This window comes from Neolamprologus brichardi, chromosome 3, assembly GCF_056152115.1.
Source record: "Neolamprologus brichardi isolate AB-2024 chromosome 3, ASM5615211v1, whole genome shotgun sequence".
Lineage (NCBI taxonomy): Eukaryota > Metazoa > Chordata > Actinopteri > Cichliformes > Cichlidae > Neolamprologus > Neolamprologus brichardi.
In genome coordinates, this window is record NC_142106.1 from 6866449 (window position 1) to 6890404 (window position 23956).

The window sequence follows — 23956 nt, forward strand, 5'->3', positions numbered from 1 at the left end:
CACCTTTGTTTTTCACATAAACACCTCACGCTTCTATCCAGTCACTCATTGGCTTACAGCAGAGGTGTGAAGAGGAGTAAAGATGTGAAAACCCCTTTGGAGTTTAAAAAATACTCATCACTTGTATCACTTGTATTCTTCATGATGCAACATAACAAATAATGTAAAGTGTTTTGTAGTAGCTGTGGTGTTGTGCAGTAATTAAAATGCATTTTATTTTACAAAGAGCGATATCGTGGCGGTCTACTCCACAGCAAAAAACACAGAGGTCAGTCATGGACAAGTAGCCATCAGCCCAAAGAGGACCAGAGGTACAGCTGCTCTTTATCTCTCACTTTAGACAGAGCAAAGCTAGCTGCCATCATGCTAAGCTAAGCTAACCATGTTCTCACTGAAGCTCAGGATATCACCTTCACATCTTTAAAGATGCAGCAACCAAACAACTTCTTCCTCCTCTTAGTGTCACGCATAAGCATACTACACTCATAAGAAGTTGCAAATGACTAAATCAGCGTGTTTTTAGACAGAGGATGAACCAAGCAGTTGAAGGCCTGGTGTAAGATAAAGAATGATTTTTTTTTTTTAGAACAACCAGTTTAAATTTCAAGTGCTTCAAGCTTGAGCCAAATTTAAGGAATAACGTCATTTCAATCCATACATGTCCTTTAGTACAGCGGTCCCCAACCTTTTTTGCTCCACGGACCGGTTTATGCCCGGCCTTTAAGGTGTCGCGGATAAATACAACAAAATAAAACTAGTACCGGTACCAAAAAAAAAGAAAATGTATTCATAACACCCGTGAAAAGACCCAGGAAAACCAAGGTAACGATTAAAACGATAACAAAATAACGCTAAAAAAACGATAAAAACCCTGAAAACTATACATTTCACACCTGAGCCTCAACTCTCGCGGCCTGGTACCAAACGACTCACGGACCGGTACCGGTCCGAGGCCCGGGGGTTGGGAACACTTAGTAAGAGGGAGGTCAAAATCAAACCACACAGCAAGGAAATATCTTAACGTGGGATTTGGAGTTGATCATTTGCCGCTCAGTTTGTTTCAGTCGGTGAAAAAGTTAAAACAGTAAAAAAAACAAACAAACAAACAAAACAGCAATGCTTCAGATGACGGCATTGAAACAATTTCTGCGTTTCATATTATAGGATTACACAGTTTCCTCTGAAACTCTTGCTGTGATGCAAACAGGCAGCAGACTCTGGTGCTGGTTTCTGTTTTTAAGCGTCACTGCTGTCTGATAAAATCTGTCAGTTTGAATTTCAATGTCATTCAGTGAAGCTGATGAGCTTTTCATTACTGATCATTAATCGTGTTTCCTGTTGTTTTAACTGTGTGTTTGTGTTCAGACTTTAAACCAGAGCCAGATGCCGTCTACTCTTCACTAGTCCAACCACTGACATCCGGCTACTGGCGTCTAACTGGTCGCCCCTGCACCTCAGACCAGCATGCTTGATAGAGGAAGAGGTTTACTGCTGTAGGCATCGAGAAACCAGCTGCTGCGCAGCTGGCATGGAAACACTTTTGAATTTGAATAAGCTCAGTTTCTGGGAACAGTTTCAGTTTTCTCTCAAACATGAATATTTGATCTCTTTTTTTTTAGTGTTTAAGTTTCAGACGATCCAAATTTGAGGTCAAAATCAGACAAAACTGAAAAATGTTCTTTCATTATAGTTGATTTTACAGTTATGTAAAGAATAAAGAAGAAAACCTCGTGGTGTCAGATGGTTATTATTTATTGTTACTCCCCTGGGGAACAGTCAAACAGTCAAAGCCTCACACTCAGTATTTTAAGATAAAAAAAAAGCAACTTCTGCCCTCTACTGGTGAAATTGGATGTTACAACAGAGCAGCTGTTTTAGAAATGCCACAAGTTTAACCTTATTAACAACCACCAGGTCAACAGTCAAACACTTTGGGTTTTGTTGCTAAATAATCTTTTTGGAAACTAGAAACTACATCAGTTATCTTATACTTTCCACTGATGTACGACACACAGAATAAAGTTCACTACAAAGTTCAGCAGTGTGCGGATAGCCACAAGATTTTACTTTCTATCCCATCTGGTCTTGGAACAATTGGCAGGAGATTAAAGATTAAAGAAGTTGCTTGAATAAATCAACTGTGGTCCTGATAAACCTGCTTCATAATATTTAAAAACATAATATAACACATAATAAAACAGAACTGTCGTAAAGATTACTAGAATATTTAAAGGAATCAAACTATTATCAAAATCTGAAAAGATCCAAGCAAAACTAATGCAACTTCCTTGTGTTTTAATCAGTAGTTGTGGACATGAAACTCCTCCAGAGCCTCCTGCTTCACCTAACCTTTTGACCTTTAGTGTAAAGATAGCTGCAACAGGATGAAGGTAAGAAAGATTAGAGGGAACATGTGTTGTAGAAAAACAAAAAGATTGTTCATTTTATTTGTTTTAACTGAAAGTGTGTTCAGCAAACAGACTGTGGAAAAAAGACCTTTATTTTCTTTATATGGGCATATCAACAGTTACACACTACATAGAACCACTTTATAGAATTATATTTGTTCACAGATGTTGGCAGCTATCAGCGAATAGAGATCAGCTATTTTGAAACAAAAAAAGACACTTTTTTATCCATAACAGCAAATGGACTGTACAACAGAAAATGCAAATGCTATTTATGGCCTCCTCACATCGATGATAAGAAAAATAAACTAGGCCAATATGGCATGTTTGTTAATATACATCTTAATATAATCTCTGGTCTCCCACTCAGAGACACAGGTCTCCGAGTGTCCAGCATTCAGACGGCTACCTGAGGACACTCATGTGAGAGAAAACCTGCTCACACAGATATGTAGAGCCAAGTACTGTCAATAAGGCCTCTGCAATGTTCTGAAGACCAGGCACGTGCAGGGGGGGGGAGCTTGCAAAGAAAAGCGTCTGGACTTCTTTAAGTTGCTTGAAGACGTTTCACCTTCATCCGAGAGGCTTCTTCAGTTCTAAGGTCAAATGGTGGAGAGTCCCAGATATAAACCTAGTGGGAGTGTCCCCCCACAGAGGGACAAAAGGACCCCCTGATGATCCTCTAATCGCCTGAGCCAAGGTGTGAAACTGGGTGTGGGTCCCAATCAGCCAGAGTTTCAGGTGAGTTCATTGTGAAACCTGGCCCCACCTTATCATGTGATTTCCTGAGGTCAGATGGCCCAGGATGTGAGTGGGCGTTAAGGCGTCTGGGGAGGGATCTCAAAACTGGATTATAGATGGCAGAGAGTTGGTGTCGTAAACCACCGCCTCTGTTCAAAGATGGTCGCTCATAGTGGACATAGATGGCTTCTTTCACTCCTCTTTCAAACCATCTGTCCTCTCTGTTCATAATGTGAACATTGGCCTCCTCGAAAGAGTGACCTTTGACCTTTAGATGCAGATGGACAGCTGAGTCTTGTCCTGTGGAGGTCGCTCTTCTGTGTTGTGCCATGCGCTTGTGAAGTGGCTGTTTGGTCTCTCCAATGTAGAGGTCTGGGCATTCCTCGCTGCACTGTACAGCATACACCACATTGTTAAGTCTGTGTTTTGGCGTTTTGTCTTTCGGGTGAACCAGTTTTTGTCTGAGTGTGTTGCTGGGTCTGAAATGCACCGGGATGTCATGCTTGGAGAAAACCCTCCTGAGTTTTTCTGATACACCGGCTACATAGGGGATGACAATGTTGTTGCGTCTGTCCTTCTTATCCTCCCTCGCTGGTGTCTGATCTTCTTTTCTGTGCCTCTTTGCTGACTTTAAGAGTTGACTACGATGACCTGGACGACTGAGAACCTTCACAGACATAGCACACAGGAGTATTAACTTATTATGTACACGTTGGTATGTTGAAACAAACGAGCGTGCTGTGTGTGCAACAGCGTGACAAACATTACCTGTCCTTTTATTAACTGCACAAGTAGTGCTGGTCATAGCTGCTGGCTACCTGTGTAAGGCTGTCATGGGTCTGTAGCTCTGTCCATGTTTTAGGGAACATATTTAGTTTTAAAGTAAGTTACGGGGCTTTTCCTGCCTTTCTGGGGGGATTATATTTCACTAAAAAACGATCTAATATGCATGTCCACATAATTATGCATTATTATAATTATAATATATTAAAAAACACATGGTGTATTTTAAAGAACATACATTAAGAAGCAGATTATATTAGATTTATATTTTAAATAAGACAAAATTTGGATTTTACAGCAGTAAAATGATTGTATCTCTACAGTTTAAAAATGTAATAAACTTTCTCCCTGCACAGAGTGGATAGTGAAACAAATGGAATCATAAATTATAAACATTATTTCATATTTTTATTTCATATCCAGACCTCATCCTGTCTGAAGATCTGACCAGTGTGAGAGGAGGAGGAGAGAGGCAGCAGCTTCCTGATAATCCAGAGAGGTTTGATTCCTGCTCTGTCCTGGGCTCTGAGGGCTTTAACTCAGGGACTCACAGCTGGGATGTTGATGTTGGAGACAATACAGGGTGGTTACTGGGTGTGTTGGCAGAGTCTGTGCAGAGGAAGGGTGTCAAACAGTCAGGGTTATGGGGAATAGAGTTCTATAAAGCTAAATACTCAGCATGGTCACCATCAGCTAAAACTGTTCTCTCAGTAGAGAAGAATCTCCAGATGATCAGAGTGAATCTGGACTGGAACAGAGGAAAGCTGTCGTTCTCTGATCCTGATACTAACACACACATACACACCTTCACACACACTTTCACTCACAGGATGTTTCCATATATTTACACTGTTTCTAAAGTGAAGGTGTGTCCGTTGAAGGTGTCAGTGTCAGTGCAGCAGATGAGTTGAGGATGATGATATTTCTAATATTGTTTCCTGTCAGTGAATTGAAGCTGTTAAACTGCAGCTGTCCTCCTGCTGCCTCGTTGTTCCAAAGCTCTTTGTTTCTCTTTTAGTTCTCACTGTTTCTTTCTGTTTCTGCTGTCCACCTTTTCACATGGAAAATCATTTCACTGTTTCTCACTGAATGACTCCCCAAACTAGATTTGAAATTCTATCAAGTTTCTAATCATTACAAGTGATTCATGTTTCTATTTGATGTGTAAATGGAGATGATTTAGTTTGCTGGGATATGGACTGACATGTGTTGAATGGGAGGAGCAGTTTGTTGTTGTCTTCTTGTCTGTTTATGACAACAATAAATCTATTGTTGAAACAATGATTCATGTTTAACTCCATATATGAAATGTTTCTGATCTTTGAATTCTGTTTGATTAAAGACTTTCTTCATGACACAAATGAGATTTCAGTGTATTAATAGAACTAAATAAGCTCAGAGTTGAAAGGCTGGAGTATTATGTACGTGCTTCACTGTCAGGATCTTCAGGGGGATTCAAAGGGAAACATCAAACTGCTGTAATGAGATCAACTAGTTGGGCTGAACACACTTATCTGTAGTTTGTCTCCATCCAGGATCATCAGAATATAATGAACATGTGTGAAGAGCCAAAAAATGCTGCTGCCCTCTCAGCATGATGAGCTCCAGCCTTTGTTAACAGGAAAACAGGAAACATGAGACAACTTTCAGAGACAGTAACCAACTGTGGCCACAAGATGGCAGCAACTGATCTGAGATCCTTTATTGGACAGAACCACTCTGCTCTGTGACGTCATCAGAGAGACGGCCTTCACTTTGATAGATCTGACGTCACGTCTGCACTGCGATGATGAAAGCTGATAAACACATTGTTATTTATCCATGAAATCACCTCTGTCCTCTCAAGTGTAGCTGTTTACAGAGCTAAAGAAGTCCTTCATCATCAAAACAGACAAACATGTATTTTCTGTATGAAGTGACGTCATCCTCACTCTAACCTCTTACATACATTCTGTTCAGTTTTCCTGCTGTAAGAAATAAACTGTGTGAAAATATAAATGCAGGGAAACATCCATTAATCACAGGTGAGCCGTTTGTTTCTGACTCACATTAAATGAGGCTTCAGGTGTAAATACCTCAGAAGTGTTTGTGAGTTCAGTAGAAGCAGACCCAGTCAACCATCATGGCATCCACAGCACTACACAATGCAACAGAAAGGCCTTCATCATCTGCTGAACCACCTCTGAACCACGACGCTCTCCCTGCATCTAAAAGCTGTTAGTCAGGATGAGATGCTGCTGTGATCGCTCACAATTGACCTGTGAGATCTTTGTAAATATTGTCTTTGTTTCTGAAGGAAACACCTTTAGTCTGTTTGTATTTGGAGTGCAGATCTGGGCGTCCATCACTTTAACCTGCACACGTTTAGTTATTGAGTGTAGTTGATGTTTGGCAGCATTTTATAAGTGACAGTTCATGAACGGTGAAGGAACAGAGGACGCCTGACCATCCTACCTGTGTCAGTAAGAAGACTTTAATCACAACTTCACAACTTAACACAACTGAAACCTGAATTCAGTGTTGCATAGTTTACTAACAGTGTGTGCTAACACTGAAGTTAGCAGTTTGTTTCCTAAGAGCTGCTGGGACAAACCACAGTGACCGGCTACAGAGTTTAGTTAAGGTGGTTCTAATATGTGACCTGTTGAATTATTTACAGGGATTTATTTTTCATTTAAAGCATCATTTGTGAAGTTTTTATGACGTTTAGTTCTTTTATGTTCTTTGTGTAACGTTTAGATTTTCTTCTCTTGTGTTTTAACTCTTCAGGTTTCCTGTAACAGAGATGTAAACCACCGTTTTCTGATGGTGCTGCACTGTGACATAATCACTGCCACTTTATTAGGCACACCTTGCTGACTGCAGGTTATAACCCCTGCTGGAAACATCCCCACAGATTTGGATCCTTATTGCCATGACAGCACCACACAGCTGCTCCAGATGCTGCAGGATGCTGGTCAGGGCTCTAACAGTGAAACTTTACTGAAAGTAAGAAACCTGAGAGGAAATAAACTTTGGACTTTAGTAAGCTGAGCTCTGAAGCTGTGATGGAGCTCAGTCGGTGTGAAGGCGGCTGCTGTGTAACAAATGTTTGTCTGAGGTGCTGCGACTGATCGTGGTCATGTTTATTTAAAGAAGTCGGTGATGAAGCAGGCTGTGCAGTCCGAGCTCTTCATCAGTTAACAGTCCTCCAGAGCTGCTGCAGGGAGCTGACTGTCCTCCAGGTGGCACTAAGTGAACAAAGTCCAAAGAAATAAACTTGGACTGTTTTTTGTAGCCTAAATAAAATGTAAATAAACTTTATAGATACATTTGAAACCAGTTACTCTGTGACTTTACACACTCACACAGTAACAGAGCTGATTCCTGATTGGAGCAGCACAGAGTTAGTCTTCTTTTCTGGCTGTGGATTGGTTCGTCAGGATTTCCCCCTTTACAGGTTTAAAACAATCTCTGTGTTTACATTTTTTGACCTCCTTCTTGTGTGTAAACATGAAGCAGCACCAGCCTCCTCTGATCCTCATGTTGTAGCTCTGTGGGTCCAGCAGGGGGCAGAACACCTCCAAACTGTGCCAGCAGCTCTCACTGTGAGCTCAGACGTTTGTGGACACTCAGTTTGTTTGAACATAGTAAATAATCAGAGCTTCTCAGACTGTTTATGGGGACACCACCTGCCCGAGGGTGTACTGTGTCAGAGAGGTGGTGTATGGTGCTGGGTGTAGTCTCTCTGCTGGTTCATAGTTTTTACTGAGGAGCTGTGTTCATGTCAGGAAGGTTTCGTCTGATCACTGTGGTGCAGTTTGGTTTACTCTGTTTCTGAGTGTTTGTAGAATCAGTCTTGTCCTGATTCGTGTTTGAGGTGAGAGACAAACGACTGCAGGTCCAAGTGAAGTGCGTCAAAACAATGATTTTATTAAACACACGCGTGTGGGGAAGATGAGCACCGCAAAACATCAGCCTCGATCTCCCCAGAACAATACACGAGCAGTTGTATTTATAAGATCGTTGTTACGGCCCTAGCAGGGCCTCCTCCTGAAGGTGCCTGTGTGGGCGTGTCCCACCACCTCTTCTGCCTGAGGTGCCACCTTTCCCTTTTGTGCAGCTGACTCTCATCAGTAATCAAGGAGATTTAAGCCCAGGGAAAGGTGAGCTCGGGGCCAGAGTGCCATTAGTGTCGTTACAGCTAGTGAGCTGAGTGTCTGTGTTTGCAGCTAGTGAGCTGCACTCTTTTTGACTTTGTGCTTTATTGACTAACATTTGAGTTTTTGTTCTCTTAAATGGTGATAGCGGCTTGTCTGTCTCTTTTAGTTGAGCTACTTTTATGAAACTCTTTAATTTACCCTTATGCCTTTTTGTCTCCTTTTTCTGACCCGGACACTTTTTGTTACTTCCCCCTCACTGCCTCGACCCCTCAGGGGTTCGTAACAATCGTCATGTGTCAAAGCAGATAGATAACATGCATCAGTTCCAGTAATCATCTGGAACTGATGAGTTAAATCTGCTTCCCCCAGTTGGAGACAATTTCTCACTCACACTTCCACACTTTTTATTTTCTTTGTTTCCATCATTGTCTTTCTCTTTTTCCTTTTTCCTTTTTTTTACACCCCCACATTAACCTGTTAACTCACTCCTCCAACCTCATTTTCCTTTCACCCCAACAGCTCTCATACAGTCAGCCATCAAATCCTCCTTTCATCCTTGAGTAGTTGATCACCTTTAAATGTCCCTGTTAATTTTATCAATTTATTTATCATTACCTTAACACTAATCCACCGTTTTAGTTTTCTTTATTTATTTTAGTTCACTTTCTCTTATTTGATCACTATGATTCCTTGACTATTATTATTTCACAGAAAATCAACTAATCTACTTTTTCTCCCTCTTTTGTCATCAATGAACACACCCACACACTCACAGCCTGGTCACTCGCCCCCACCTTTCCTTCTCTCTCACAGACACACACACATTTTACTCCTCGTTCTTTCCACCTGTGAACCCGCCCCTCGAGGCTGGCTCACACACACCTCATGCTTCTCGCAGTCCCATTCAAACTTTCTGCAGGACACTTCTTACTCTGCTTATTCTGGACAACGCCCTAGACGGCACACAGAGTGGATGTCGTTCGCCCTTGTGCACCTCACAAATTTTTCAAACTGCGCCACGGACTCGATACCGCGGTTTCTCTTCCCCCCAAAAAATATAAAACCAAATTCAACCGCCCAATTGACTTCACAGTTTGCAACAAGTCGTGACACGGCCTCCTGCCGCTATTTCTACACACCACAAACACACACTATTTTGTTTAATCCTCATACACTCAGCTTCTGTATCAAAACACTTTCACAGCACACCCAGTTATAATCAATATAAGCAATTCAAACAACCAATTTACACTTAATTATATACTCAGATGTGCATAAACATGACAAAAACACCAGATGCCAACACAAGTTATTCAACAGTTCCCTGTCACTTCTCTAGAACCTCTGTACCGGTACACCTAACTTTTTGACTAATTTAAAAGCCTCTAAGCCCAGGTCCAACCTTGCTGGTCAATCAATCCGCTCCGGGAACGCCCTCGCCGACAGCGGTCAAATTTCTAAGCCCTAATTAATTTATAACCGCTTCCCGTGGCTCGACAGGAAGCTCCACATCCAGCGTCTAAGTATCCCACTTGCGCCTTCAGCTTTACTTAAAGCTCACCTGTCAGTCACGTTGAATGGTCACGGCCGAGTCCAACTCTTCACCCAAACAGCGCAGTAGAAATGTGGTCCCTGACCACTTGGTTTTTAACGGGTGACTGAAATCCCGCGGGCACCACCCGAGCTACTGGACGCCGCCAGGGATAACCGTGCATCCACGGTTACCAGTCGCTTCTACACGCTGAACAAACCGCGCTCTACGGAGTCCAACGCCGGTCCTAGACTAATTTAAGTACTTTTAAAAGCATCACTGTGGACTCCAAGTACCAACAGTTTTTATCTGATGCCCGAATCCAATTCTGCTGATCAATCTGGGAATAAAATCCCTTAGCCAAATACCCTAATCTAAACCTTGCTTGGCTGGCGTCACAGTCAACAAATATAACACATCAATTTAAACACGTAACATATTAACTTAAACACACAACCTATTAACTTGGAAACGCTTGGACAGTGCTAGCAATTTTTCTTGTAAAACAAGGGGGCCCAGCAAAAAAAGTTTGGGAACCACTGGTTTAAACGATGTTAGCACAGAAATATTAGCTTCTCTCATGGCTGATGAAGTTACTAGTTAATAAAGTTTCCAGTAAAGTGTTTAATCGCAGCCACAGATTGACAGCAAATATCTCGATTAGCTTCAGTGCATCTGTAATAAATATGTGCAAGTTTCAGTGCTTCGTTTAAACTGTATGATACTTATACTGACCCAGGGTCAGTGTAAAATACAATCCTAGCTGTGTGAACAAAGCCTGGCTGCTTTAATCCTGCATGACAAACCTCAGGATGCAGGTTATTATTACTCTTTCCTGCTGGCACACCTGTCACACCTGAGAGTCAGCTAGAAACTTACAGTGACGTGGACATCATGCAAAGACTGCCAGACTCTGTAATACTGTAAATGATCAGTGACTCAGGTTAACACTAAACTTTAAACAGTCCCTCTGTGTCTCTGTGTGCTGAACATTTAGGATTGAGTCAGGCTGCATCAGCTGAAGCTGTTATTTGTATATATCAGTATTTTTAATTCAGGTGTGGGGAAAATACGTAAGACTGCAGTGAAGCGATGCACCAGATGAATCCCTGGCCAAAGGTATCGTACTTAAATCAGAGTACTGATCCAGACACATCAGCCTTTTGTGAGGTCTGTTTAAAGTAGACTTAAAATGAACTGCAGGTTCCTCAGAGGTGGACTGTGAGCACAGAAACACATGTTCAAACATACAGCTGCAGCAAACTTACATTAATTTTAAATAGATTTGTTACTCTGATGTCTGTCTCTGTGTTAGTCCTCTGACAGACTGGTACCTGTCCAGGTGTGCTCTACCTATGACTACTGGGACAGGCTCTAGCCTCTGTAATAGAAACGTTCTGTTATTCTCATTTAAAGTATTTAAGTGCTTATGCATATGCTTAGTTGTGACACTGTTATAGACTGTTCAGTGAAAGTTTCTAAAACTAGATGAACTTACTTCAGCAGTTTGAGAAAACAACTCCCTTTACAGGTGCTGATAAGGCCAAGGCCACAAAACAGCGTAACCATTGATCCGTTAGGTTTCATAGCGAGACACGTGAAGTGTGGTAGGATCAGTTTGTAACTTCCTCCCTCTTCCTTGGAATGCATAAAGGAGTAGGAGCACCACTTCTGTGGCAGAGCTGACATGACTGAACTGTGATGTTTGATGTGTGTTGGCGCAGTAATAAATAGCTTGATCACAGCTCTTTCTGTGTTGCAGACTTTATTTACAAAATTCCACGACACCCCCCACCCTCCCACTGTGAACATGAATTGAATATTCAGAAGACATTTGTTTAAATACTTCTAGAAATCTGAGCTGTTGGTGTGTCCTTGGATTGTGTGGTAATAATATTAGAGCCTGCAATCTTTCTTACTGAATCTCTACTATGAGTCATGTTACCTGAGATTAATTCTATGTTTACCTGTCAGCCTGGACAAATGTGCTGTGTGAAGGAATTCACCATGTCACCAAGTACTCACTCAGGGCGAGAGCTCCATTTACTCCTATCAGCAGAGAGAGAGAGAGGAGACAACGCTGTGCTGTAAACGAATTTTATTGAGAATTTCAGTATCTCAGTAAAAACCTGCTCTCTGCTTTCAGGGAGGAAATTAAACAGGAGTTCTATAATAAAACAGTGACGTCTTCCTCTCTGTAACCCGACACTCACACACTGCACCGCCAGAAAGAAAATAATCTGTAAAAAGAAAAGTTTCAAAAAACACATCCATTAAATACAGGTGATCTACTTCTTAACTGTTTTCATGGCAAATTAATTTTTTCCTTTTTAATTCCCACCAAAGCTTCTGCTGCAAATTTACCATAAACAACAGAAGTAATGAAGGTTCACAGACTCAGTAAAACATCATGCCAGTGTTACAGGATAAAACATCCACATCAGTGTTATTTTTAATTCATTAAAAACAAAACCTAATGGTATGTCAGCCTCTAGCTTTGCTTGACAGTGTGTTAAACAAACCTGATAACATGAACTCCCAGAAAACTTAAAGTGACCCAAACACATGGTTCTTACAGGAAACGCTGCAGTCATTCCTCTCTGTGTTTAGCTTTACAAACTGATTTATTGTGAGCAACACGAATGTTACTGTGTCCCTGTTTCACACAATATTATCATCAAGATGTGGTGATAGCCAAATTGTCCAGCAGGTGTCACTGTGGAGACGGTTTCAGGTCGTTTCGAAGCCTCGATACACTTCTACCAGCACTACTCCACAGCTGGCGCTCTCTCTCTCTCTCTGCGGGGAAACAACACCAGGGCTGCTGCACAGAGGAGATGACAAATGAGTAATCTTTGAGGCAACAACAGGAAAGCAGACTTACAGATGGGAGCTGGTTCACTAGCAAGGTTAGAAGAGGAGGGTGAAGGTCCTGGATCCTTGATCCAGCAGGCCTGGTTAAAGAAACAAACAGAAAAACACTACATATTCATACTGAGAGAGAAATGGCAGCGACACACAGCAGGCCTGGAGGACCATGACACACACGTACAGGCGAAGGATTGTCTGCTGTTCCTTTGCATGTCAGCTTGCGGGGATGAAGAATAGGAAGAATACCTCACCTTTGCCCTAGAGGTCTTTGTGAGGACCCAAAGAACTGAACTGATGGGAGATGCACAAGGAAAGGGGCTCAGGTGCACTGTGAGGTAGCCTCACCCTGACAGCTGAACCTCAAATCACTGTCTCTGTTCTCAGCTGATCAAGTTCATTCCCGATTCTCTTCTGTGATTGGCTGAGCTTCAGGCCTTCTCTCAGTGCATGTTTCCATGTCGGGGTGAAGGTGGAGCTTTGCGTGCCGCAGCAGCCGCCTCCAACCGTAGCACTCAGGTGTGAAACTATGAGGAAACTGAACGTCTTCTTCTTTCCTCAGAAGTGATCTGTGCACGTCTGGACTTGTTTCCACTGATCTGATTTAACAAGGTGTGAAGCTGAACTCTGAGCTGGCACCTTGTCTGAGACAATAATCCTAGATAAGCTAGCTGCATGTTGCTGGCTCTTTAGCACAGTTTGAAAACCCTGATATGTTTTTCTCACCGTTAGTTCATTAGGAGGGTGCAAGGTTTGTTTCATCTGAGTGCTCGATTTAGCATGCAAAAAAGCAAAGAAAATGTCAAATGAGTGATTTTGTATTATTTTTTGCAGTGAATGAACATGTAAAAGTATCTGTGCACCACTCCACGAGGCTCAGCACACTATCAACTGATAATGGCCACACAAAGGATATTTAAATACTTTATCAACACTACTGGAAGGATAGAGTCAGAGGAGAGGAATGTAAATACAGTGGAACCCCGACTTAGGAAATTAATTTGGTCCCGAGGGTCTTTCGTACAGTGGTCCCTAGAGACAAAGCACTTACAAACTCCAAAACACATGCAAACTCCAAAACACTTGCAAACTCCAAAACACTTGCAAACTCCAAAACACTTGCAAACTCCAAAACACTTGCAAACTCCAAAACACTTGCAAACTCCAAAACACTTGCAAACTCCAAAACACATGCAAACTCCAAAACACATGCAAACTCCAAAACACTTGCAAAATCCAAAACACATGCATATTATATTATTATTGATCAGTGATGTCAGAGTGGAGTCAGTGTGATGTTGTTGTTGTGTGTTTGAGACTTTTAGTGTCCATGAAGGTCTCTGCTGCCGTAGATCCTCTGAACTGTGACAGAGGTCTCACTCTGGAGGAAACTCTCAGCACTTTCCAGCAGCTCCTCCATCATGGAGGACGTTCCCTCACTGTAACAGGTGGAGGAAAGAGGAGAGGAAGCACAGGTGGATCCTCTGAGGAAGAGGAGCGTTCCTACAAACCACATGATCACATGACCAGAATGGTATAAGTACAAAGTCAGATTAATGGGTTTGCAGGTGTCCTTAAAGTCAGAGTTCTCAGATACAGAAAACTGTCACTCTTTTTACCTGTTATGTCACCGTGGTAACTGAATGAAACAGTGCATTTATGTCAGGTTTTTTTAATTGTTTCTTTTTCATTTTATTTACATGTTTGAAGTAAAGCAATCTGTCAATCAATAACACATCATTGTAATATTAAAGGAACTCTCCACGTTTCTATTTAAAGGTCAGTCTCACACAAAGCAGACCAGTGATTTTACTTTACTTCCATGTGACGTGTTGTTTGTATGCCTTTGGACTTTGTACTGGTCATACTGGGTTTTGTGCCATTTTTGAGTTTTGCTTTTGTATTTATTTATTTTAATTTTGTCCCAATTGCTCGTCTTGGTAGCCGGGGATCAGTCTGCCAGGGCCTCCACTCTGGCCACCGCCTGGCACATATTGCACCTGACACTACGGCGCCTCCTGTAGGTGGTGGGCCTGCAGGAGGATGGACCCATGTCCCTTTTTTGGGCTGTGCCCGGCCGGGCCCCATGGACTATGGACCCATAGGGGGCAGATTAGGACCATTGGCTGAGATTTGGAAGATCCATGGCCTGTAAATATGAGGGTCCACCAAATCTGAGACAGTCTTGTGTCCTGGGTTCAGAGTTTTCAGTTTTGCTTCCGCCCTGTCTCATTTTGTCAGATTGGTCCCAGCTGTGTTTCCCGCCTGTGTCCCATTGCCTCATCACTCTCTGGTGTGTTAAAGCCCTGTGTTTTCCTCTGTCCATTGTCACGTCATTATCCTTTGTTGCTGTGTGTTTCTGCAGAGCTGCACGTAATTTCAAGTTTTGTCTTAGTTTTCCAGTTTCCTAGCTTTAGTTCCATGTTTCTAGTTCCTAGTTTCCTGAGTTTTGGTTATTGATGCTTTTATATTTGAATGGCTTGCTACACTAATACAGCTGCCCCCCTAGCCGTCTGTGGCTTGTGAGTCCTGCATTTGGGTCCTCATCTTGCTTGCCACAGCACTAACCTTGACATATAAGCAGAAATCATATCGATCCAAAGGCACATTTATCAATTCAAGTAGACACAAACCTCAAGCTTATCAAATTTATTATCATGTAATTTATTAATCAACTGGATGAAAGATCAACCAAACATATTTGCAGAAAGTAACAAGGAATGAATATTGGGTAACCGTACTGAACACGTCCTGAGTGTGTTTGCATGTTAGTGTGCACGTGTGTGGAGTTTTCTGTGAAAACAAACTTGTGTGACCTTTTTGCCACAATTTCTGTGGCTGTGGGTGCTGTCTGTTGATCGAATGTGAAATGCTTTGCATTAAAGATTAATTAATTAAACATTAAAATTTTCTTTCTGCTCTTTTATATATTTTGTAAAACCACAAAAAATATTTTATATCAGCAGCAATTTCTCTCAAACTGCTGCATCACAGATTTCATGCTCTGACCTGCATGTGAAATGAGAGAAAAGCTCTTTATTAGTAACTTTTACAACTTCTGGCAGGTTAATGTCTGAACTTTGGAGTGAAACACACCCTTAGTGACAAGAAATAACACCACAGTCTGTAACTAAGTGAATCCACCTTAACACCACCTGTGTGTGTGACTGCATTACACTCCCACTGCTGGGAACCTGAACAAGAACCAGAACAAAGTCTGAAATAGAAGCTGACAAACAGCTGCACCACCGAGTGACACTTTATTTTATAAACTTCACAACAGGTTTCATGTTGTGACCTGTGGAGGTGAAAAGACACAAAACCTGTTTGACAGCTTTTGAGCTGCAGGCAGGATTGAAACACACCTTAGTTAAAAGTCAAACAGCAACATTTGTCTCCTCCCCTCACGTCACTCAAATGTGACAAACCAGGAAACAAGACGTTCTTCGTCCTCAGTAAAGAGAGACGCACAGACGATCAGACTGAGCTCAGACCAAACTAGCAGCTTCCTCTGAGTGAGTCCAGCTACAGGAGAGAAAAGTGGAAAACTCCAACACTGCTGCTTCAAGCTGCTGACGCTCCACACACTGAAGGTGAGTTTGAGCAAAAACACGACTCAAAGGAAGTTTCAGTGAAGGTGGTAGAGGAGGGAGGGGAGCCAGGACTGACTGTACTTCCTGTCTGCTGTTTTCAGCTTCACTCACAGACTCAATGGATCTCTGCAGTCTGCACTCTGAGAAACTCAAACTCTTCTGTCTGGACCATCAGCAGCCAGTGTGTCACGTCTGCAGAGACTCAGAAAAACACACCAATCACAGATTCAGACCCATCGATGAAGCTGCACAACAACACAAGAAGGAACTTCAGGAAACTCTGGAGCCCTTAAAGAAGAAGTTAAAGGTTTGTGAAGAAGTTCAAGTGAAGTTTGATCAAACAGCAGAACACATTAAGGTCCAGGCCCGACACACAGAGAGGCAGATTAAGGAGCAGTTTAAGAAGCTTCAGCAGTTTCTAGCAGAGGAAGAGGAGGCCAGGCTGGCTGCACTGAGGGAGGAAGAGGAGCAGAAGAGTGGGATGATGAAGGAGAAGATGGAGGCTCTGAGCAGAGAGATAGCAGCTCTTTCAGACACAGTCAGAGCCACAGAGGAGGAGCTGAGAGCTGAAGACGTCTCATTCCTGCACAACTACAAGGCTGCAGTGGAAAGAGTCCAGCGCTGCCCCCTGCTGGATGATCCACAGCTGCCCTCAGGAGCTCTGATAGACCAGGCCAAACACCTGGGCAACCTGACCTTCAACATCTGGAACAACATGAAGGACATGGTCTCCTACACTCCTGTCATTCTGGACCCAAACACTGCTGGTCCAGCCCTCATCCTGTCTGAAGATCTGACCAGTGTGAGAGTAGGAGGAGAGTGGCAGCAGCTTCCTGATAATCCAGAGAGGACTGATTTGTTCTACCCTGTCCTGGGCTCTGAGGGCTTTAACTCAGGGACTCACAGCTGGGATGTTGATGTTGGAGCCCATACAGTGTTTGAAGTGGGTGTGTTAGCAGAGTCTGTGCAGAGCAAGCGAGGCATAAAGTCTGGATTATGGATAGAGTTCTTTTTAGGTGAATACTCAGCATGTTCACCATCAGCTAAAACTGCTCTCACTTATCTCTCATTCCAGAAGATGCTCCAGAGGATCAGAGTGAATCTGGACTGGGACAGAGGAAAGCTGTCTTTCTCTGATCCTGATACTAACACACACATACACACCTTCACACACACTTTCACTCACAGGATGTTTCCATATATTCAAAGTGTTGATGAAGTGAAGGTGTGTCCGTTGAAGGTGTCAGTGTCAGTGCAGCAGATGAGTTGAGGATGATGATATTTCTAATGTTGTTTCCTGTCAGTGAATTGAAGCTGTTAAACTGCAGCTGTCCTCCTGCTGCCTCGTTGTTCCAAAGCTCTTTGTTTCTCTTTTAGTTCTCACTGTTTCTTTCTGTTTCTGCTGTCCACCTTTTCACATGGAAAATCATTTCACTGTTTCTCACTGAATGACTCCCCAAACTAGATTTGAAATTCTATCAAGTTTCTAATCATTACAAGTGATTCATGTTTCTATTTGATGTGTAAATGGAGATGATTTAGTTTGCTGGGATATGGACTGACATGTGTTGAATGGGAGGAGCAGTTTGTTGTTGTCTTCTTGTCTGTTTATGACAACAATAAATCTATTGTTGAAACAATGATTCATGTTTAACTCCATATATGAAATGTTTCTGATCTTTGAATTCTGTTTGATTAAAGACTTTCTTCATGACACAAATGAGATTTCAGTGTATTAATAGAACTAAATAAGCTCAGAGTTGAAAGGCTGGAGTATTATGTACGTGCTTCACTGTCAGGATCTTCAGGGGGATTCAAAGGGAAACATCAAACTGTTGTAATGAGATCAACTAGTTGGGCTGAACACACTTATCTGTAGTTTGTCTCCATCCAGGATCATCAGAATATAATGAACATGTGTGAAGAGCCAAAAAATGCTGCTGCCCTCTCAGCATGATGAGCTCCAGCCTTTGTTAACAGGAAAACATGAAACATGAGACAACTTTCAGAGACAGTAACCAACTGTGGCCACAAGATGGCAGCAGCTGATCTGAGATCCTTTATTGGACAGAACGACTCTGCTCTGTGACGTCATCAGAGAGACGGCCTTCACTTTGATAGATCTGACGTCACGTCTGCACTGCGATGATGAAAGCTGATAAACACATTGTTATTTATCCATGAAATCACCTCTGTCCTCTCAAGTGTAGCTGTTTACAGAGCTAAAGAAGTCCTTCATCATCAAAACAGACAAACATGTATTTTCTGTATGAAGTGACGTCATCCTCACTCTAACCTCCTCTAACCTGTGTCAGTAAGAACACTTTAATCACAACTTCACAACTTAACACAACTGAAACCTGAATTCAGTGTTGCATAGTTTACTAACAGTGTGTGCTGACACTGAAGTTAGCAGTTTGTTTCCTAAGAGCTGCTGGGACAAACCACAGTGACCGGCTACAGAGTTTAGTTAAGGTGGTTCTAATATGTGACCTGTTGAATTATTTACAGGGATTTATTTTTCATTTAAAGCATCATTTGTGAAGTTTTTATGAAGTTTAGTTCTTTTATGTTCTTTGTGTAACGTTTAGATTTTCTTCTCTTGTGTTTTAACTCTTCAGGTTTCCTGTAACAGAGATGTAAACCACCGTTTTCTGATGGTGCTGCACTGTGACATAATCACTGCCACTTTATTAGGCACACCTTGCTGACAGCAGGTTATAACCCCTGCTGGAAACATCCCCACAGATTTGGATCCTTATTGCCATGACAGCACCACACAGCTGCTCCAGATGCTGCAGGATGCTGGTCAGGGCTCTAACAGTGAAACTTTACTGAAAGTAAGAAACCTGAGAGGAAATAAACTTTGGACTTTAGTAAGCTGAGCTCTGAAGCTGTGATGGAGCTCAGTCGGTGTGAAGGCGGCTGCTGTGTAACAAATGTTTGTCTGAGGTGCTGCGACTGATCGTGGTCATGTTTATTTAAAGAAGTCGGTGATGAAGCAGGCTGTGCAGTCCGAGCTCTTCATCAGTTAACAGTCCTCCAGAGCTGCTGCAGGGAGCTGACTGTCCTCCAGGTGGCACTAAGTGAACAAAGTCCAAAGAAATAAACTTGGACTGTTTTTTGTAGCCTAAATAAAATGTAAATAAACTTTTTAGATACATTTGAAACCAGTTACTCTGTGACTTTACACACTCACACAGTAACAGAGCTGATTTCTGATTGGAGCAGCACAGAGTTAGACTTCTTTTCTGGTTGTGGATTGGTTCATCAGGATTTCCCCCTTTACAGGTTTAAAACAATCTCTGTCTTTACATTTTTTGACCTCCTTCTTGTGTGTAAAGGTGAAGCAGCACCAGCCTCCTCTGATCCTCATGTTGTAGCTCTGTGGGTCCAGCAGGGGGCAGAACACCTCCAAACTGTGTCAGCAGCTCTCACTGTGAGCTCAGACGTTTGTGGACACTCAGTTTGTTTGAACATAGTAAATAATCAGAGCTTCTCAGACTGTTTATGGGGACACCACCTGCCCGAGGGTGTACTGTGTCAGAGAGGTGGTGTATGGTGCTGGGTGTAGTCTCTCTGCTGGTTCATAGTTTTTACTGAGGAGCTGTGTTCATGTCAGGAAGGTTTCGTCTGATCACTGTGGTGCAGTTTGGTTTACTCTGTTTCTGAGTGTTTGTAGGATCAGTCTTGTCCTGATTCGTGTTTGAGGTGAGAGGCAAACGACTGCAGGTCCAAGTGAAGTGCGTCAACACAATGATTTTATTAAACACAAGCGTGTGGGGAAGATGAGCACCGCAAAACATCAGCCTCGAACTCCCCAGAACAATACACGAGCAGTTGTATTTATAACATCGTTGTTACGGCCCTAGCAGGGCCTCCTCCTGAAGGTGCCTGTGTGGGCGTGTCCCACCACCTCTTCTGCCTGAGGTGCCACCTCTCCCTTTTGTGCAGCTGACTCTCATCAGTAATCAAGGAGATTTAAGCCCAGGGAAAGGTGAGCTCTGGGCCAGAGTGCCATTAGTGTCGTTACAGCTAGTGAGCTGCACTCTTTTTGACTTTGTGCTTTATTGACTAACATTTGAGTTTTTGTTTTCTTAAATGGTGATAGCGGCTTGTCCGTCTCTTTTGGTTGAGCTACTTTAATAAAACTCTTTAATTTACCCTTATGCCTTTTTGTCTCCTTTTTCTGACCCGGACACTTTTTGTTACTTCCCCCTCACTGCCTCGACCCCTCAGGGGTTCGTAACAATCGTCATGTGTCAAAGCAGATAGATAACATGCATCAGTTCCAGTAATCATCTGGAACTGATGAGTTAAATCTGCTTCCCCCAGTTGGAGACAATTTCTCACTCACACTTCCACACTTTTTACTTTCTTTGTTTCCATCATTGTCTTTGTCTTTTTCCTTTTTCCTTTTTTTTACACCCCCACATTAACCTGTTAACTCACTCCTACAATCTCATTTTCCTTTCACGCCAACAGCTCTCATACAGTCAGCCATCAAATCCTCCTTTCATCCTTGAGTACTTGATCACCTTTAAATGTCCCTGTTAATTTTATCAATTTATTTATCATTACCTTAACACTAATCCACCGTTTTAGTTTTCTTTATTTACTTTAGTTCACTTTCTCTTATTTGATCACTATGATTCCTTGATTATTATTATTTCACAGAAAATCAACTAATCTACTTTTTCTCCCTCTTTTGTCATCAAGGAACACACCCACACACTCACAGCCTGGTCACTCGCCCCCACCTTTCCTTCTCTCTCACAGACACACACATTTTACTCCTCGTTCGTTCTGCCTGTGAACCCGCCCCTCGAGGCTGGCTCACACACACCTCATGCTTCTCGCAGTCCCATTCAAACTTTCTGCAGGACACTTCTTACTCTACTTATTCTGGACAACGCCCTAGACAGCACACAGAGCCGGTATCGTCCGCCCTTGTGCACCTCACAAATTTTTCAAACTGCGCCACGGACTCGATACCGCGGTTTCTCTTCCCCCCAAAAAATATAAAACCAAATTCAACCCCCCAGTTGACTTCACAGTTTGCAACAAGTCGTGACATGGCCTCCTGCCGCTATTTCTACACACCACAAACGCACACTATTTTGTTTAATCCTCATACACTCAGCTTCTGTATCAAAACACTTTCACAGCACACCCAGTTATAATCAATATAAGCAATTCAAACAACCAATTTACACTTAATTATATACTCAGACGTGTATAAACATGACAAAAACACCAGATGCCAACACAAGTTATTCAACAGTTCCCTGTCACTTCTCTAGAACCTCTGTACCGGTACACCTAACTTTTTGACTAATTTAAAAGCCTCTAAGCCCAGGTCCAACCTTGCTGGTCAATCAATCCACTCCGGGAACGCCCTCGCAGACAGCGGTCAAATTTCTAAGCCCTAATTAATTTATAACCGCTTGCCGCGGCTAGACAGGAAGCTCCACATCCAGCGTCTAAGTATCCCACTTGCGCCTTCAGCTTTACTTAAAGCTCACCTGTCAGTCACGTTGAATGGTCACGGCCGAGTCCAACTCTTTGCCCAAACAGCGCAGTAAAAATGTGGTCCCTGACCACTTGGTTTTTAACGGGTGTCTGAAATCCCGCGGGCACCACCCGAGCTACTGGACGCCGCCAGGGATAACCGTGCATCCACGGTTACCAGTCGCTTCTACACGCTGAACAAACCGCGCTCTACGGAGTCCAACGCCGGTCCTAGACTAATTTAAGTACTTTTAAAAGCATCACTGTGGACTCCAAGTACCAACAGTTTTTATCTGATGCCCGAATCCAATTCTGCTGATCAATCTGGGAATAAAATCCCTTAGCCAAATACCCTAATCTAAACCTTGCTTGGCTGGCGTCACAGTCAACAAATATAACACATCAATTTAAACACGTAACATATTAACTTAAACACACAACCTATTAACTTGGAAACGCTTGGACAGTGCTAGCAATTTTTCTTGTAAAACAAGGGGGCCCAGCAAAAAAAGTTTGGGAACCACTGGTTTAAACGATGTTAGCACAGAAATATTAGCTTCTCTCATGGCTGATGAAGTTACTAGTTAATAAAGTTTCCAGTAAAGTGTTTAATCGCAGCCACAGATTGACAGCAAATATCTCGATTAGCTTCAGTGCATCTGTAATAAATATGTGCAAGTTTCAGTGCTTCGTTTAAACTGTATGATACTTATACTGACCCAGGGTCAGTGTAAAATACAATCCTAGCTGTGTGAACAAAGCCTGGCTGCTTTAATCCTGCATGACAAACCTCAGGATGCAGGTTATTATTACTCTTTCCTGCTGGCACACCTGTCACACCTGAGAGTCAGCTAGAAACTTACAGTGACGTGGACATCATGCAAAGACTGCCAGACTCTGTAATACTGTAAATGATCAGTGACTCAGGTTAACACTAAACTTTAAACAGTCCCTCTGTGTCTCTGTGTGCTGAACATTTAGGATTGAGTCAGGCTGCATCAGCTGAAGCTGTTATTTGTATATATCAGTATTTTTAATTCAGGTGTGGGGAAAATACGTAAGACTGCAGTGAAGCGATGCACCAGATGAATCCCTGGCCAAAGGTATCGTACTTAAATCAGAGTACTGATCCAGACACATCAGCCTTTTGTGAGGTCTGTTTAAAGTAGACTAAAAATGAACTGCAGGTTCCTCAGAGGTGGACTGTGAGCACAGAAACACATGTTCATACATACAGCTGCAGCAAACTTACATTAATTTTAAATAGATTTGTTACTCTGATGTCTGTCTCTGTGTTAGTCCTCTGACAGACTGGTACCTGTCCAGGTGTGCTCTACCTATGACTACTGGGACAGGCTCTAGCCTCTGTAATAGAAATGTTCTGTTATTCTCATTTAAAGTATTTAAGTGCTTATGCATATGCTTAGTTGTGACACTGTTATAGACTGTTCAGTGAAAGTTTCTAAAACTAGATGAACTTACTTCAGCAGTTTGAGAAAACAACTCCCTTTACAGGTGCTGATAAGGCCAAGGCCACAAAACAGCGTAACCATTGATCCGTTAGGTTTCATAGCGAGACACGTGAAGTGTGGTAGGATCAGTTTGTAACTTCCTCCCTCTTCCTTGGAATGCATAAAGGAGTAGGAGCACCACTTCTGTGGCAGAGCTGACATGACTGAACTGTGATGTTTGATGTGTGTTGGCGCAGTAATAAATAGCTTGATCACAGCTCTTTCTGTGTTGCAGACTTTATTTACAAAATTCCACGACACCCCCCACCCTCCCACTGTGAACATGAATTGAATATTCAGAAGACATTTGTTTAAATACTTCTAGAAATCTGAGCTGTTGGTGTGTCCTTGGATTGTGTGGTAATAATATTAGAGCCTGCAATCTTTCTTACTGAATCTCTACTATGAGTCATGTTACCTGAGATTAATTCTATGTTTACCTGTCAGCCTGGACAAATGTGCTGTGTGAAGGAATTCACCATGTCACCAAGTACTCACTCAGGGCGAGAGCTCCATTTACTCCTATCAGCAGAGAGAGAGAGAGGAGGCAACGCTGTGCTGTAAACGAATTTTATTGAGAATTTCAGTATCTCAGTAAAAACCTGCTCTCTGCTTTCAGGGAGGAAATTAAACAGGAGTTCTATAATAAAACAGTGACGTCTTCCTCTCTGTAACCCGACACTCACACACTGCACCGCCAGAAAGAAAATAATCTGTAAAAAGAAAAGTTTCAAAAAACACATCCATTAAATACAGGTGATCTACTTCTTAACGGTTTTCATGGCAAATTAATTTTTTCCTTTTTAATTCCCACCAATGCTTCTGCTGCAAATTTATCATAAACAACAGAAGTAATGAAGGTTCACAG

At 42.3% G+C, this 23956-nt stretch overlaps 2 protein-coding genes across 2 annotated transcripts in view; one reads left to right on the top strand and one right to left on the bottom strand.

The window, feature by feature from the left end:
* Positions 1-23956, bottom strand: part of LOC148103302 (polymeric immunoglobulin receptor-like) — a 796664-nt gene that overhangs the window by 125827 nt on the left and 646881 nt on the right. The window lies entirely within an intron of this gene.
* Positions 15937-17798, top strand: LOC148103308 (nuclear factor 7, ovary-like). The gene is made up of 2 exons (XM_087832011.1): positions 15937-16066; positions 16168-17798. Exon 2 carries the CDS (start codon positions 16185-16187, stop codon positions 17334-17336), a length of 1152 nt encoding a protein of 383 aa, XP_087688137.1. The 5' UTR covers positions 15937-16066; positions 16168-16184; the 3' UTR covers positions 17337-17798.

Bases quoted from the DNA above. Each gene is read 5' to 3' on its own strand.
- LOC148103308 (XM_087832011.1), top strand. From the start codon at position 16,185: ATGGATCTCTGCAGTCTGCACTCTGAGAAACTCAAACTCTTCTGTCTG.